Below are 15,792 nucleotides of genomic sequence, written 5' to 3'. Positions count from 1 at the left end.
TGTAGTCGAATATCTATGGACTGCGGGAGTAGTTGCTCAGGTTGCTGTTGTATTCATTCACCAAGAACTATTCAGCCTCGGGAGATAACTTAATGGCACGGACTAGTCGGTTGAGCTTGTAGTCTATTTCTTCATCGTCGTCTTTGAACATGCGTTTTTGTCTTTTCAAGATTTCTCTAAGTTTCTTTAGCAATTTATCTTGGTTTGGCTTCTTGTCATCCTTGGGGTTGTTGACCTTATCAGGGACACTGTAGACCAGGGGCAATCTTTCATTATACTCTCCGGTGGCCTGCACGAAGAATGTTCCAATATCTCCATTCATGATCTTCTCAATCAGTCCCACTCTGGCCTTCTCTTTTTCTGGTTTGGTGGGTGCTCTTCCGAGTCCGCTGGTGATGTTCATGCCTGGTAGGTAGATGTTATCATCGAAATCGTTGATGATGGATCTGAACTTGTTGAGGAGGAACTTGATGAAGGAGTTGGTATAGACGTTTTTCTTATCAGCGAAGTAGTTCTTGATCCAACCCAAACGCTAACAGATGCGGATGAAGTTGTAAGGACCGTCGTTGGAAGTGTTGTCGATTGGATGCAGGATGGTCTTCATTTCATCTTATATCTTCTTGCTAGTGGTAAGCTCGTACAAGGTGAACAGGTTCTCTTCAAGATTGAGATAGAGATAGGACTAAAGATAGCTGAACCTGACAGGGTTTTCAAAGATGTAATTTTCGAATTCAGCGATATTGGATTTGCACTTGATGAGGATATACTGGTTGAGGTCCTCAATGATGTTGTCCAATTAAAATCCGATGATTTTCTTCATGTAGATTTCCACTTCAGGCTAGAAGTAGTAAAGCCTGTTCAGGAAGGCGCGGATGTTCCGCTTCAAAGGCCAACAGTTCTTGGATGCTCGCACCCAATCCACCAGATTGTCGAAGGGGAAACGCTTCTTCAACTTACCCATGTTCACGGAGTTCTTATCGTCGATCAAACTTTCCAGGATTGGAAGTAGGTAATCATGTAGGAGAGACGAGGCTAGATTTTGACGATGTTGTCTTACGTTGAACCTCCAGATCGTCATAATCTCGAGTGTACTGGGCACTAATTTCTCGATATCTTCTTTGGTGATGTGCAGGATGATCTTTTTGTATGAATCGTCCTGCATGACCTTAAGGATTTGGATTTGATTGAACTTCAGTGATTTTCCATTGCAATAGATGAGGAATCGGAAGAAGTCGAGCAGCTTCGACTTGTAGAAGCTATTATCGGGTTAGTTCTCAATGGTGGTGCAAATCTCCTTGACGAACTTGAGCAGGTTCGCCTCGTTGAAGAGCATAGTCTTGTTGTTATCGTACATCTCCTTCAGGAAGTCAATGCAGCCAACGTTTTGCTTCAGATGGTGGCTGATCATCGGGATGTAGGGGATGAGGCTCGGCTTTATGTTCTGGAAGTTCCAGATCAGACTCACCAGGAACTTGTAACTCAGGTGGAGCAGTTTCAGAGCCAATTACTCTGTGGGAATCTCAACGCAGTTGAGAATGAACTGGAAGACCTTTAGATGGATGTTCTATGCATCAAGAACGCTCTGTTTCATCAGACTGCTGCTGGTGCGTTCATCAGTGAAGTTTAGCAATTTTTCTGTTCCTAATTTTTGGAACATTTTGGATCCTTCTAGGGTCTTGATGCCCCTGATATCTTTCATTTTATTTTATTCCTTGATGATTTCGCTCATCATGTAGATGTCCTGCATGATTCCGCTCTCCTTGTTGTCCTCCTTGAAGATGAAAACGTAGTTGCCGGCTTGGTTGGCCATGTTCACGTTCACCAGCGTTTGGTCCTGCATGGTGTAGAACTTGTTCTTCTTCTCCTCGATGAACTTCTTCAGCTCGATCCGCTCGGCGGCGCAGACGAATATTTGCTGGCAGAAATCCTCGATTGCCTTCTTCTTCTTGAGAAGGACGCGCTACATTATGGATATTGATTGGCTTGTTAAACGAGGGTTGTTGTATTTTGAAAGCTCGATCATGCGCTGCAGGATTGTAGGCTCCACCAGTTCAATTGTATCCCGAGGAATCTCCTTAATAAACTTATTGGCCAGTTCGCTATCGACCTTCATTTACAGGATGCGTGTATTTTGGTCTGCGATGAGGACTCTTTTCTTTTCTGGCATTTGGAACTTTTGGAAATGTTTGCAGATATACCTAACAGAGAGATCCAGATCGTAGTCGAGGATCAGTTGGATGATGTTCATGCACTACAATTTGCACTTCATCATCAGCAGGTTCTCCTTTGATTCGATGCTGTACTCAGCGTAGTTTTTGAGGATGGGCGGGAACGGCTCCAGGATCTTCAGGATATCTTGAAGGACTGTCTTCACGTCCTCTTTCTTCTACCAGAAACCCAGGTTGAAGGTCTGCCAGATGAAGTTTAGGATTTGGTAGAGGTTCTCATTCTTCAGCATTTGGGAGGGATCGATAGGCCCATACTGCTTCAGTTTCTTCTGCAAGCAGTCCAAGACTCGCTTGAGGGGAGGTTCCACGGTTTAGTCTCAGAAGTCGTGCTCATCACATCGATCACCTCATCTTTCAGCTTAGCGTAGTCGGAGATGCGTTTGCGTTTCTCAATGGGGTAGAATTTTCGCTTTCTGCGTAGAGGTTGTGGAGGAGTCGGATGATGGGGACTTCAGCCTCATGCAGTTCGTATTTTTCGAACAGATCTGAGAGGATGTCGAGCGTGAACATGGTCTCCATGTAGGATTCTACAGTTTTGTTCCTTCCCTTGGTCATGTCTGCGATCAGGTTGAGAAACTCCACAAGTAATCCCAGGCTGACGGGTATTCCTCTTTGCAGATCTTATAGTAATCTCCGAAGCGTCTCTTCTTGAGTATGTTCTTATCGATGGCGGCATCAGTGTAGATCTCGTCATCTTTTTTGGAGAGGGTGATCTGATAGAGGGCGCGGATATCGTCAGTCCTGAGCTGTTTGATGAAGTGTGTGAGGATTTTGATCTGGTTGCTGGTGTTGATGTTTTGCCCGACGATGCAGAACAGTCTGAAGATCTAAAGATACTTCTTCTCGTAGAAGAGGAAGTGGTCCTTTTGGTTGATCATGCGATCGGCCATGCGTTTGACCAGGTTGTCGGTGACAAAGTTTTTCACGAGGAATTCGTTGTCCTTGAAAAGCTACTTGAGGAGGTTCAGGTGGCTGGGCTGGTTTTCGGTGAGGACGTCTTCGATGACGAAGTTGATCCACTTGGAGACGTAGATCTTGAAGAGCAGGTTGTCCCTGACCAGCTCGTAGATCACCTCGTAGATGGAGTTGTAAAGCTCGTCGAATTTCTCCAGCTCGTTGTGCATTCCCTCGAAAATGTAGGTCCTTGTTTGGTCCTCCTTCTTCTCCTTCTTCGTGTAACGGCCGCTAGGTTCTTACGCATGAAGAAAAGCAGCTAGAAGAGGAGCTCGCTGATGCCCAAATCTTTGCAAATCATCTGTCTCTTGAAGGAGGGCTTGACTGAATAGGCAAAAAGGTACTGTATTCGCAATCCGACAACTCTTTTGGTACGTTTTTGAGGAAATCCTTGATTTATTTGATCTTTTCAGTCACCTGCATCATGCGGATGTAGCTAATCTTCGACTACGACTCCTGGGGGCCCCATTTGAGGTCTTCACGGAGGTCGATGATCTTCGAGTGGAAGGAAAGCGCAAAGAGAACCTGTTTTTTGAGTGCAGAATCAATCTCCTTGATGGTGAAGCAATTCTTGGAGATCTACAGGGTGAATTTCACTTTCTTGACTTCGTATTCCAGTTCGTTGACTGCTAGTTTGTTCAATTTAGGAATGAAGACGAAGCTTTCATTCTTGTCCTCCTCCTACTCCACCTCGGCCACCGGAGCGTCCTTCACCTTATCCAGGAACCACTCGCCGCATGCGATGTTGATCAGGGAATCGCTGTTGATTTCCACCTTTTCCTTCTTGGCCAGCTTCAGCTAAACCCAGCCTAGGTTTTTGTCGGCTTCGCCCTCAGTGATATCGAATAGCTCTGGCTTTATCGGCTTGTCCTCGCTGTCTTTGGAAATTCCAAGGGTCATGCCCGACATCAGGTGTCTTAGGATATAGGCATCGGGTGAGGCATCATGTTTCTCGATTTCCCACAGGCATTCATAGAAGGGCAGTTCTCTCCGCCTTCAGTTTTCATTTCCTTGAGGATGATTTCTTTTCCTTGAGTGGAGAGCACTCCGCCACTGAGTGGAATATGGATTACTTTTCAGTGTGTTGGAAGTAGATGATGTCGTGCTGGATCAGGGAATCGTTGTCTACTTCCACCATATGTAGCACGAATTCCCAAGGCATTGGGTCCTCTGTTGATTTGGACAAGTCCACGAAATGGGTCACGCATTCGTAGGTTAGGGACTCAGCGCTGTTTGTCTTTACTGGGATGATGTAGGAATCGTCGGCCATGATTGGCTGTTTGTCCAAATCGATGGTTTCTGCGTAACATTTGGAGTACTCTTGGCGATAGCATTGGTTCCAATCTTTTCGAAAGTGAGATAGCCGTTGTTGTACGTGTTGAGAAGCTTCACAGGCGAATCAAAGGGGATCGGCATGCCAATCCTTTCGTAGGATCTGAAGGGGAGTACTCTAAAGATGAGTATATCCGAAAGATTCTTGGTGACCTATACAGTAAAGGCGCCATTGGTTCCATTGGAGGGTCTGATGGTTCCCGAGAGGAAGGTGTCTGAGTCGACGTGTTTGAAGATGACGGTATCTCCGAAGCAGACATTGGTTTTTTATTTGCTGGATAGTGAGTGTGATACTTTTTGATCTGTAGGTTAAATTGCTATTCTTCTGATTTTGCCCTGGCCTTGAGTATCTTGATGTTGGGTGTTTCCTAATTATTGATTTCCAGTTTCTTTCTGAGTTCATCGTTGATTTCGAAATTGGCGGCGGGGATGATTTGGAAGATGGCGTTGCGGTAGTTCTTGAAATAGAGCAGGTTCTTATAGGTCTCGTACTTTGCTGTCGTATCCGCGAAGCCCTTCGCCGTCAGGAACCGATATCGTTTCGCTAGTTTTATGATTTAAAACCACGAAGCAGAATACCTTGACCGTAACGCAGGAAGTCGTCTTTTTAATCTTTCGACATGGATATGTTTAACTCAATATAATTTATAATTATCACACTCCTAAACCAGCCGCTCATTTTTGGAGAATCGCGCTAAGGTTGCATGGAAAGGAGAGAATTGGGCTTGCTCTTTCGAGGATGGTTGGGGGGATATCAAAGGAAATGGATGGGAGATGGCTGGAAGAGGATTGAATTAGATGGATGGATTTTTCAGTAAGATTCGGATAATCATTTGAGAGATGCGGATTGATGGGTGGGCTTGATTATGAATGACTGATGCGACTGAAGTGACTAGATATATTATAGTAATGGGTAATTGCTGCGATAGCTAAATCCCTGGCCCTCCTCTGCCCTCCTAGCGGGAGAAAGTAGCCATCCCCCTCCACTCAAATAGGAAGCTCCCCAGCCCATCCCCATCCAAAACTCAGTCATCTCTGCTCGGGCGAGCTCATCGGGAGTCCCTCTCGACCTGCGATCGGTCCGATAGTCGAACACCAGCTACCTTCGCCACGTCAACTTCGTCCATGTGGTCAAAGCCCCCTCCCTCATCGAAAACCAGGAACAGATCGAACGCATGAATGACTCGCAGCGATTTTCGCAGTTCTACCCGCAAAATCAGTTTTATGAAAGCATGAAATATGTAAGAAATTCTTAAAGCTCTGTTCGGCCATTGTCTATGAATCCCGCCCAGAAAAACTTGCAATGATCCTTCATTTTATTTCAGAGTGATTTTCCATACATTCAATCAAGACATCATTAACGCCAAACATCCAATCTTACCGAATCCCTTGATTAATCTATCCACAATCCCTATCTTTATCAACTGATTACAGATCCCCCTATCCCTCTTCCTCAATCCCCATCCATCGATTAATGCTTTTCTGGTGAATAAATGTCGTATTTGACTAATCTTCTGGCAGATGCATATGGAGATGCAAGAGCTGTTGGTGCGAGTCACTGTATTTCGTCAACGAACTAGCCCTTGTCAGGATTGACCTCGACAGGGAATTGGTGTTGACTGGTAAATATTATATTCATTAAATCAACAATTAATCAATAAATAATCAGAACTCCATCCCTCTCATGCCAGGATCGATACTGAATCCCCAGGGTAGAATAGGCACACGCAGAGGTAGATTTACTCGTTCCACTTGTTCTAGAACTTTAAAGCGAGACGATCGTTTTTCGATGTGATGAATTCAAGAAGCTCCATGTTTTTATCCCATTTTACCCGCACTTAGTCACCGCCTCCGAATTTCAGTTTTGATTTTTAGAGAATGCCCCTATTGGCAGCCAGCCGTTGGAGATGGCGAGGAGGTGCTTGGGGATTTGTCTTCGTATTTGACCTGGCCGACGCTGAGACCGATGGCCAGCCAGGATGGAGTGTATCTGTCTACTTTGAGAGTGATATCGATGGAGTTGTGGAACTTGGAAAGGGAAGGCAGTCCGAAGATAGTTGTCAGCTAGTTCTGAAGGAGGTAGCTGAAAAGGGACTGTTAAGCGTGTAGTTGTTGCCTTCTTTGAAGCTGAGAATGGGAGTTATTGCTGGTTTGGAAAGGTAAGCTGATTTATTGCTCACTTCCTTCTCCATCTGCTGTTTCAACCCACGCTGGTAATACATCTGCGTCTTCTTTTGCAAAGCCTCCAGTTATTCATCAACCAATTCCTCAAACCTTTCAGGCCTTGCCCTGCATGCCAGTATCTCTGCAAGATTGGTCTGCAATTCCTTAAGCGTGGAGCAACTCTCGATCCCCTGAAGCAGCAATTTCAAGATATTGTATCCCTTTCTTTCTTATGCTTGCCCATCTCGTTCAGGATGATCTTTATGGCAATCACATCTTGGATGTGAGCTTGATGGAATTCCTCGCAACAGTAGAGACACGCTACTCCATTATTGTTCTCCTGGCATAGTCTGTTCAGGCAAACATATCATGATTCATCTTGCGATGGTTTTCGAAGGCACAGGGTACGTTCGGCAATCTTACCATCATCAAAATATAACGACCAACCAATCCACTTATTTAGTTATCTACTAAACCATCACTTTTTCTTTGCTGGTGCCGCCTTAGCATCGGTCTTTGCTGCAGCCGCCTTCCCGCATCGCCCTTGGCAGCCTCGCCCTTTCCTGCTGCAGCTGCTCCGTCCTTGGCTGCTCCGCCCTGTTGGGGTTGCTTGGCGTCGTTTTTTCTTGCCGTAGTTGATATTCTCCAAGATTTGCTCTGCTGAAGTTGCTCCTCCTCCCAAGCCTCCGGTTTCAGGAGTCTACAGCATGAAGATTTCCTTGTTGGGGTCTACCTTTGGATTGAGGATGATGCCTGGCGGGAATGTGTTGCGAGGTCACCGATGCGGTAGGGACGTCGACGTTGACATAGCTAACTCCACGTTGAAGCGAGTGGGGTACTCGTGGTTATAGCAAATGATATCTATATGTTCAACGTCGATTTTGATGCCGAATCCTCCGTGGAAAACTTATTGAGTTGTAGATGGGTGACATTGACGGGAACGCTAAGGTGGTTGGCTTTTCCGGGGACATACTCGGTGAAGTAGACCTTCTCGATGAAGTTTTTAAGATTGAACTTGACTTTTGAAAGCACACAGAGGTAGTCCTTTCCTCCAGCGCGTACATAAACCCTCTCAAGGGGATAATGGCCACTCAATGATCTTGTCTTCATGGCCTTGCCGGCAGTACAACATCAACTTCTTCTTCCTTGTTCTTGGAATGGGGAAGAATGACTCCAGGGCATTTCCCTTCTTGTTTCAGTTTCAAGACTAAATCTTCAGGTTTTCTCAATTCGGCATGGATGACATCTTTGCTCTGGTTGAGTACCATTTTGTTGAGGAAGGTGCGTCTGGTGGCTCTCTGGGTCAATTCCGAATAGTGTTTGGTCATGAGGTGAGGGACGTAGCAGAGGTAGAGGTTGCGATGGAGGAGGGAGGAAGCAAGGCCCGCCTCCTGTCTCAATAATCTGAGCATATTTAATTTTAATAAATAATGCAGTAGTAAGAAGCATCATCAAATCACTCAAAAGTTGCTATCCAGTTGGTGGAAAGTCTCGTTGTTTGGCTGCCATAACTTTATTGTCTTGTCTGAAGAACCGGTTGCAGTTATGCCCTTGTTTATCTATAGAGAACAGACTGAGTTGACTGATTGAGCGTGGGAGATAATGCCGATGAATTCGATTTTTTATTTAAGGACCGTGCCTACCTTCACTTGCCCTGTTCGGTCTGCCGAGTAGAATAGCGGATGGTAATTGTCACCTATAATGAGGAGAGATTTACTTTAGACGGTCGTGATGTAGTCGTTGAAAGCGTGGGTGGTGGATTTTAGATTGTATATGGAGTTGTCCAGCGACCACAAGCGCAGATTTTTGTCCTTGGAGCCACTGATGAGGTAACCTCTGGAGATGGCAAGTCCAGTGACTGTATCCATATGTGGTGGCTGGAAAGTGGTTAAGGTTTCCATGCTGTCGATGTTGAGCCTACGCACGTGGTGGTCCCGTGTGCCATAGTAGAGGATGTTGTTGTGAGAAGTCTATATATTGATGCGAGAATACCATTGAGAAGATGTCCTGACTGCGTTCCTTCTCCTCCATTGGATTGTTGAAGTTTAGGTATCGTAAATCCCAAACTAGCAGTCCTCCACTGTTGGTCAGTCCCTTGCCTGCTGAGAAGAGATAGTTATTGACGATTCTCATAGCTCTAATTTCGTCCTTATGACCGCGGAGCACTCCTTCATTATTCGATGTCCTTAGGTCCCATAGAGTGATCAACTTGTCACAGGAGGCTACAAGAAGCTATTTTTATGGGGCAACAGCGAGTGACTTGACAAAAGAGTTTAGGTTTAGGCCAGTGATGTCAGAGCTCATTTGGTTGGTCTATAGATCCCATAATCGAATGTTCCTGGTGGCGGCGGAAATAAGCAGGTGCTTGTAGTTCTTTATTGCCAAAATGGGACTCGTGTGAGCATCGATGGTGGACATGCATTCCCACTTGTACTTGGTGAATGAAAGGCTGCGATCCACTTAGGGAATTTCCTTATTCTCATCATCAGGGCAAGACTACTAGATGAGGTTGAGCGACTTCTTGACGCCTCTGAAGTTGGTCTTCAACTTTTCCGCCATGCTGTTCAGTTCCTATATGACTGAGCTGTGCTGGGAGTTGGATGATTTGTTGTTGGGGAAGGCAACAGGAGAGGTATAGTTGTACTTTCTTTGGTCCTTTACTGGATTGTTTGTATAGTTTATGTTGTTCTCCTCTTCGCGGATAGGCCTGCCGATGAACTTATCCTTGTCGAACAGAGTTCTCATGCTTTGGTACTTGTCCTGTATGATGTTGCACTTCCTTCTCCAGACTTAGAGATCTGAACTTAACTTGCTGTTGTTTCTGGTCATTCAATGATCTTTCTTTCATAATTTTCTTCTCTGCATCATTCAGCTTGCCACCGTTTTGGTTATTAGTTGGCTGGGCAATCTTGGGATTTCCTTCTGTCTCGTTGTAGTCATCCATTTAGTTGCTTTCATACATTCTGAACATCATCTCTTCGCGCAAGCGTGACACATTTTGCTGGTTTTACAAATTTATCTTGACTATACTTTCCTTTAGCTCGTCAATCTAAGAGAGAAGAGTATTGTTCTTGATGCTATCTATTCGTTGGTGACTTTTATGTTGTAATTTTCGATGAGAAGTCGTTCAAGAGCCCGCAACAGAGCTCGTGAGATATCACGCATGGCGGTTATGGTGTTATATGCAGGATTGTATATGATTTCTGTTTCCGAGTTATAGTTGTATCTTTCTTCGCTGTCAGAAATGAGTTCTTCATACTTTTTGACACAGAATTGACGATTTTCCTATAGGTTGTTGATGCGTTCATTCATCTCGTTAAGATTAAGACGCATCTCACTCTCAGCCTTCCTATTTTCAGCCTATTCTTGAATCGTCAGTTCATAGCTGTCATCTTGAAGCTGGAGACGTTCTATGCTGAGGCTAAGATTGGATTGCACTTTGACCAGGTTATCAAGTTATCTATCTATTTCTTGGCATTTTTTGGAGTATTTTTCAATGTCAAATTCTCGATCGATCTTGATGAGTAAGTTCTTGAGGCAGCGTTCAATCAACTTGTCAAGCTACTCTTGGTTGATTTCATTCGGAACGTTTTGCTTCGGTTATTCGCTGCTTCTGCTTGTCTTGAATGGCTTTGTAAGTCTTTTGAGGTTTCATTCACTTTTCTGATCCTCTTGAGTTCATCATTTTTCCTCATCATGCACCAATTTTTCTTCTTATTTTCGTTTGTCAACTTCCGAATCTGGACATCTTTCTTGAGATTTTCCTTTTTGGCGTACATAAGTTCTTGGGTTCGTTTGTGTTTATATTTTTGGAACATTTCCTGGTCCTGCTTAAGCAATCTGTGCAGTTATATCTTTTGCATTTTGAATGTTTGATATCGTTGCCGAGTGCTTTGATGGTTTGGTTCTGTTGGTTGACTCTATTTTCAAGTTGCTTTTGCTATTTTGCCTTATTTCTAAACTACCTTAGTTCTTGCTATAGGGTGTCGATTTTAGCAGAATATTTGCTTGTGTTATGTGAGTTGATTTCGCTCCTTTGCTGCTTGATTAGCATGTTTTTCTCCTTCTCAAGCTCGCTGATCTTCTGATGATATATTCCTTCATTTCTTCGATAAGCTTATACTCAAGCTCCATCTGTTCATTAGCGATCTTGTTGAGAATGCTTCTTTCTCTTCAATCACATTTTCCACTTTTTTGAGTTCAGTTTTTAAGTTTTGCTCATTTGCATTAATTCCTTGGCTTCTTCATTGAATTCCTCATCAGCCTATAGGGACTCCTCTTCTTCGAGGACCTAATGGATGATGGGCATTCCTTCTTACTCTTCCTCATGCTCATACTCAGTGATGTTATTCAATCGATAGATCTATCTCTTGAGTTCATTGACTGACTTCTTGAGTTCTTTGCTCTAGCGAGCCATGTTGTAGATGGTCTAATTCTTCTTCAGGAGGATTTGCTCGTCTCTCTAACCGCTTTCCCTTAGTTTTGTTATTAGATTTGAAGCTGATTGTTTACTTTTTCTCTTTCCAGGAGCTATGTTTGGAGCTGTTGGATCTTTGTGAGGTAGTTTTCAATCAGAGGCATGCTTTTTTCTTCCAGTTTGAGCTGAACATCGGGATGGTTTGTCTTTATCTGCTAAAGGAGAGCAGTCAGCATATCTCTTTCACGTTGTAATCATATGTTTGAATCTCCAGCTGGTTCTTTCTCTTCTTCTCCTCTTTAAGCTCCAAGTTGACTTTTAATTTTTCCTTTACAGGACAGATAGTTTTCCACTAAGAGCTTTGAATTACTACTAATGTGAAGGATTTGAATCTTTGATCGAAGATGAAAAATTAATGCCTTCTCCTTTGAGCAGCTCATGCAGTTTCTCGTTTTACTGCTAAAGCTATTTGATTCTTTGACGTAGAGAGTTCAAGAGAGCTGAATGTGGGTCCCTATTGACAACTGGTTTGTTTTTTATGTTCATGGCCTTGCTAGCGTACTTGAGAGTGTTTAAGCTTTACTCGTAGTTAGACTCTGCAGGGCTTATGCAAGCTATCATGTAAGTGTTTGAGTTTCCTCCAAGGCTGTCTTGCAGGATTCTTGTCAATTTTGAGTTGCGGTAGGTGATGAATTGCGGTTCCTTTTTATCAACAGCCAAAGCTGATATCACATTTCCCAACTCTAGCAGGCCAAGGTTGATGCTAATTCCTTATTTAAGCGTGGCGCCAGTGGCTCCGGTTTTCTTCGCTCTTTCCGAGCCAGCAAGATCAACAAAGAAAAACTTGGCAGTTATGAATCCTTCTTCCTACTGGTGGTATCTATGTTGTTCGAGGAAGATGGTGAAGATGGCATGTGATCTTGAAGAGGATTCGTTCATCATGGTAGCAGCAGTGGTGCGGTTGATACTTCCCTGGTCTAGCAAGGCTAGCATTTGCGATGCTTCGCTAACCTGCTACTAAATGGCGCCATAAATGCTGACTGAGCCATCCTTTTCTTCCCTGATCGAAATGCCATTGTCTTTGACTCTATGTAAACAATCTCATACTTGATGTTCTTATTCCCGTCGAGGAGATCAATGATCTGCTCATTGTAGATCTCCAAAAAAGAGGCCTTGACATTGAATTCAGCGTCATTCTTTCTTCTCTCGATTTAAGAGAAAAGGTCATTGATCACTTTGGGTATCATTCCTTCCTCATTGCAGTCCATAGTGGTCGTATTGGTGCCCATGGTAAAGGTTTTTCCACCTAAATAGCAATCATCTTACTTCCTGTCTGTCCGTATGCGAGGACTGCGGCATTGTATCCTTCAAAGCAGCCCATGATCAGTTACTTGACGGTCTCTTCATAGACTTCTTACTGCGTGGAGGTTTATTTGAAAACTCTGTCGAATTTGTATTGTCGATCACCGCCAATGACGATTTATGTTTTGGACAGGTAGTCAACGCAGGTCCTTTCATGCGTTACCAGTTATCGTGCGATCATGGGGCGCACTCTGATGCCAACTTTAACTCGATTTTTGGCATTCTTCTTGTCTGATTGGTCTACTTCAATCTACATATAAAAACAATGAAGTTTGATTTGAAATTAGATTTCATAAACGCTATAATTAGTCTGTATTCCCCCCACAGTCCAACCCATCAAAATAGGTCCTTTCGATTATGAAAGTGAAAATTGATAGATTTGGTCAGGTGGAGGAATGAGACTAATATCCTTATGAATTATTGGTATATATGTGAGTATGATATCATTATTATATCAGAAATTAAACCGAGATAATGCAAGCCAAATCATAAAGGTAGGAAAAACTGCTCACCTAGCATAAAGACTCGTTTCTTTTGGAATCCCCGAAGATAGAGATCTTCTACGACACTAGGATTCAAGCCAAAATCAAGAATTAAGCTAAGACCATCCTCCACAGACAATCAGGAATCATATAAGCTGCCACCTTCACAGCCATTCTCGGACCCTCAGGCTCAGGAAAGACCACCCTCCTCAACTTCCTATCCGGTAGACTTATGTCAGATAATTTGATCGTGGAAGGTTAGCTCAGATTCAACAGTCAGCCAATCAAGTCTGTTGAGCCCTATTCAAACCAGATCGGCTACGTCATGCAGGAAGATGCGCTCCTGGGGACCCTAACTCCAAGAGAGTGCTTCCAATTTGCCTGTAACTTGAGAGTAAATGAACCTTAAGCCGAAAAACATAAAATTGTAGAGGATTTGATCAGCGAATTGGGACTTGTTAGCTGTGCTGACGTCAAGGTGGGAAACACCTTCATCAAGGGCATCAGTGGTGGAGAGAGGAAGAGAACCTCAATTGGAGTGGAGTTAATCACCAATCCAAGTATCATCTTCTTGGATGAGCCGACCACTGGTCTTGACTCAACTACTGCCCTTCAGGTTATCCTTCTGCTTAAAAACTTGGCGAAGGAGGGAAAAACTGTGATTTCAACCATCCATCAGCCTTCATCCGAACTTTTCTGCGAATTTGACAGACTTATGCTCCTCGTGGACGGTCGCTGCATCTATCAGGGAGCTGCCCAGTAGGCCTACGACCACTTCGAAGCTCAGGGTTTCAAGTGTCCCCAACTCATGAACGCATCTGAGTTCTACCTGGACATGATGAGCATCACCGAAGCTGAGGATCTGGGCGAGGGTGAATCATATGAGTAGGCGAAGGCGAAGCACGATGAGAAGGTTTTAAAGTTCTAGTCCTTCTACCACAACTCGAAATTCCACAAGTTCGTTGAAAATGACAAGTTGGAGCCTGTGGAGATCCAAGCTCGCGGATAGATTTCACTCTTCTATGAAATTTATCTCATCGTCTATCGTGCACTCATCTGCCAGATCAGGAACCCTATGGATGTCTTCTTCAAACTGATCCAGTCTGTCTTCACTGCTCTCATCGTGCTCTTGGTCTTCGGAAATGTAAGGATTGTTTTATGTAGATTGGTCCAATCGATTTGGTCGGCCACCCTGAGAAATTGCAAAACATTCGAGGAGTGATCTTCTTCTTGGTGGCTTCTAACGCTTTCGGAGGCATCCAGGGTACTCTTGCCACCTTCGCCAGCGAAAGACCAGTCTTTTTGCGTGAGCGTTTCAGCAAAAGTTACACAACTTTCACCTATTTCCTCTCAAGAACTGCCATCAACTTCCCCTTTGAACTTGTATACCCAACCGCTGGAGCCATTATCATCTACTGGGCCACTAGCTTTGGCGCGCAAACTGCCGAAGAATGCTTTAAACTAGTCGCTATGGTGAACGGTGTTTACTTCTGTTCTGCAAGTTATGGACTTCTCTACGCTGCACTCATTCCTAAGCTGGAGACTGCTATGGCTTTGGTCCCTGTGCTCATCATTCCTTTCATGCTTCTCGGCGGTTTCTTCATCAATTTGGACAACGTGGACGATATCAGAGTAATCTTCTACCCTATCATGTACCTTTCACCCTTCAAGTATGGTTCCAGGCAGGAATGGACGCCGTCGGAATCTCCAAGGATATTTAGCCTAGAACTCCAGTTGATCTATGGCTCAACATTGTCATCTTGATCGGTATTGGATTCTTTTCAGAATCGTGTCGATCATTGCAATGCAAGTCATCTCTAATCCCAAGCGTCCAAAAATGAAAAAACTGGGTCAAAGCGAATTAGTCAGCAACTAGGCTTCAAACGACAATATAAAACAGGCTAATTGATCAAGATGAAATCATTCTTATACATATTATAAAACTGGAAGTATCATAAAAGTTAGATTAAATTTTACTTAATCCATCCATGTTCCTTCACCATTTGCATATGTTCGAATCGACCGAGGATGCAACTTTCGATGAACATTCTTGTCTTTTTGGTATATATTGCCTTGGTGTGGTAAGGAAATGGAACTTCCTTTACGTTTTCCTTCAGGTATATTGAAACTTATAAATCGTCATGCTCGAATAGACACCTTCCGAAGAGAAAGTAATACAGCAGCATACCGATATTGTACATTTTGTTTATGAAATGATCAACCTAGTTTTTTTAGGTTACGATCTTTTTATAAAGAAAACGTTGGTAATTGTCATCGAATCGTAACTATTTGTATCGAAACTATCGAAGCAAGAGTTTTGTTGATGTTTCACTCTCCATGCAGATCATATAGGGACTCAAATAGAGTTGATTATCGATTTAGATGACTTTATCATAGAGAATGAATATTTGCTCAAAGATGTCAACAATAGGTAACGTGTTCGGTCTGAGAGAGAGCAAAGGTTCAAAAAATAGTTGCATTTTATACTCTAAAGATCTCACATAAAGCAACTTGCAGACAAAACTAAGGTTTTACTATATAAGCAAATAGCTACATGATGTTTGATGGTCTTGATAAGCTCTGAAGCGTTGTCCAGAGTATGGCAAATGTATTATTCTACTTCATTGACCTTAGCGACGTGAGCCAAATGTGAGTTCTCAGAATTGATCAGTTTTACAAGTTGCATTTTTTGTATAAGAAGTTTTCCGAAAATATCGGGGCTATCTTTAGACTGAACGTATCCGATTTCTTCGCAGGGGTATCTTTCTAGGTTTAATTTTGGTCCTGTCCTTTTTTCCTTGCTTGTTCTTTCGAAATATAGGAGACTATTTTGTTTGATTGTGTAAATTTTCAA

The 15,792-nt window shown here is 43.4% G+C and overlaps 1 protein-coding gene across 1 annotated transcript; it reads left to right on the top strand.

Annotated features, from left to right (window-relative positions):
- The first annotated feature begins 9,180 nt into the window (after positions 1-9,180).
- Positions 9,181-14,702, top strand: LOC116244880 (uncharacterized). Its single transcript, XM_031616695.1, has 4 exons — positions 9,181-9,309; positions 9,969-10,124; positions 11,205-11,294; positions 14,103-14,702. Exons 1-4 carry the CDS (start codon positions 9,181-9,183, stop codon positions 14,700-14,702), a joined length of 975 nt encoding a protein of 324 aa, XP_031472555.1.
- The last annotated feature ends 1,090 nt before the right edge of the window (positions 14,703-15,792 follow it).

This window comes from Nymphaea colorata, unplaced genomic scaffold, assembly GCF_008831285.2.
Source record: "Nymphaea colorata isolate Beijing-Zhang1983 unplaced genomic scaffold, ASM883128v2 scaffold0358, whole genome shotgun sequence".
In the NCBI taxonomy this organism is placed as follows: Eukaryota; Viridiplantae; Streptophyta; class Magnoliopsida; order Nymphaeales; family Nymphaeaceae; genus Nymphaea; species Nymphaea colorata.
The sequence above is the reverse complement of the archived record's forward strand: the minus strand, read 5'-3'. Positions and strand labels throughout refer to the sequence as shown.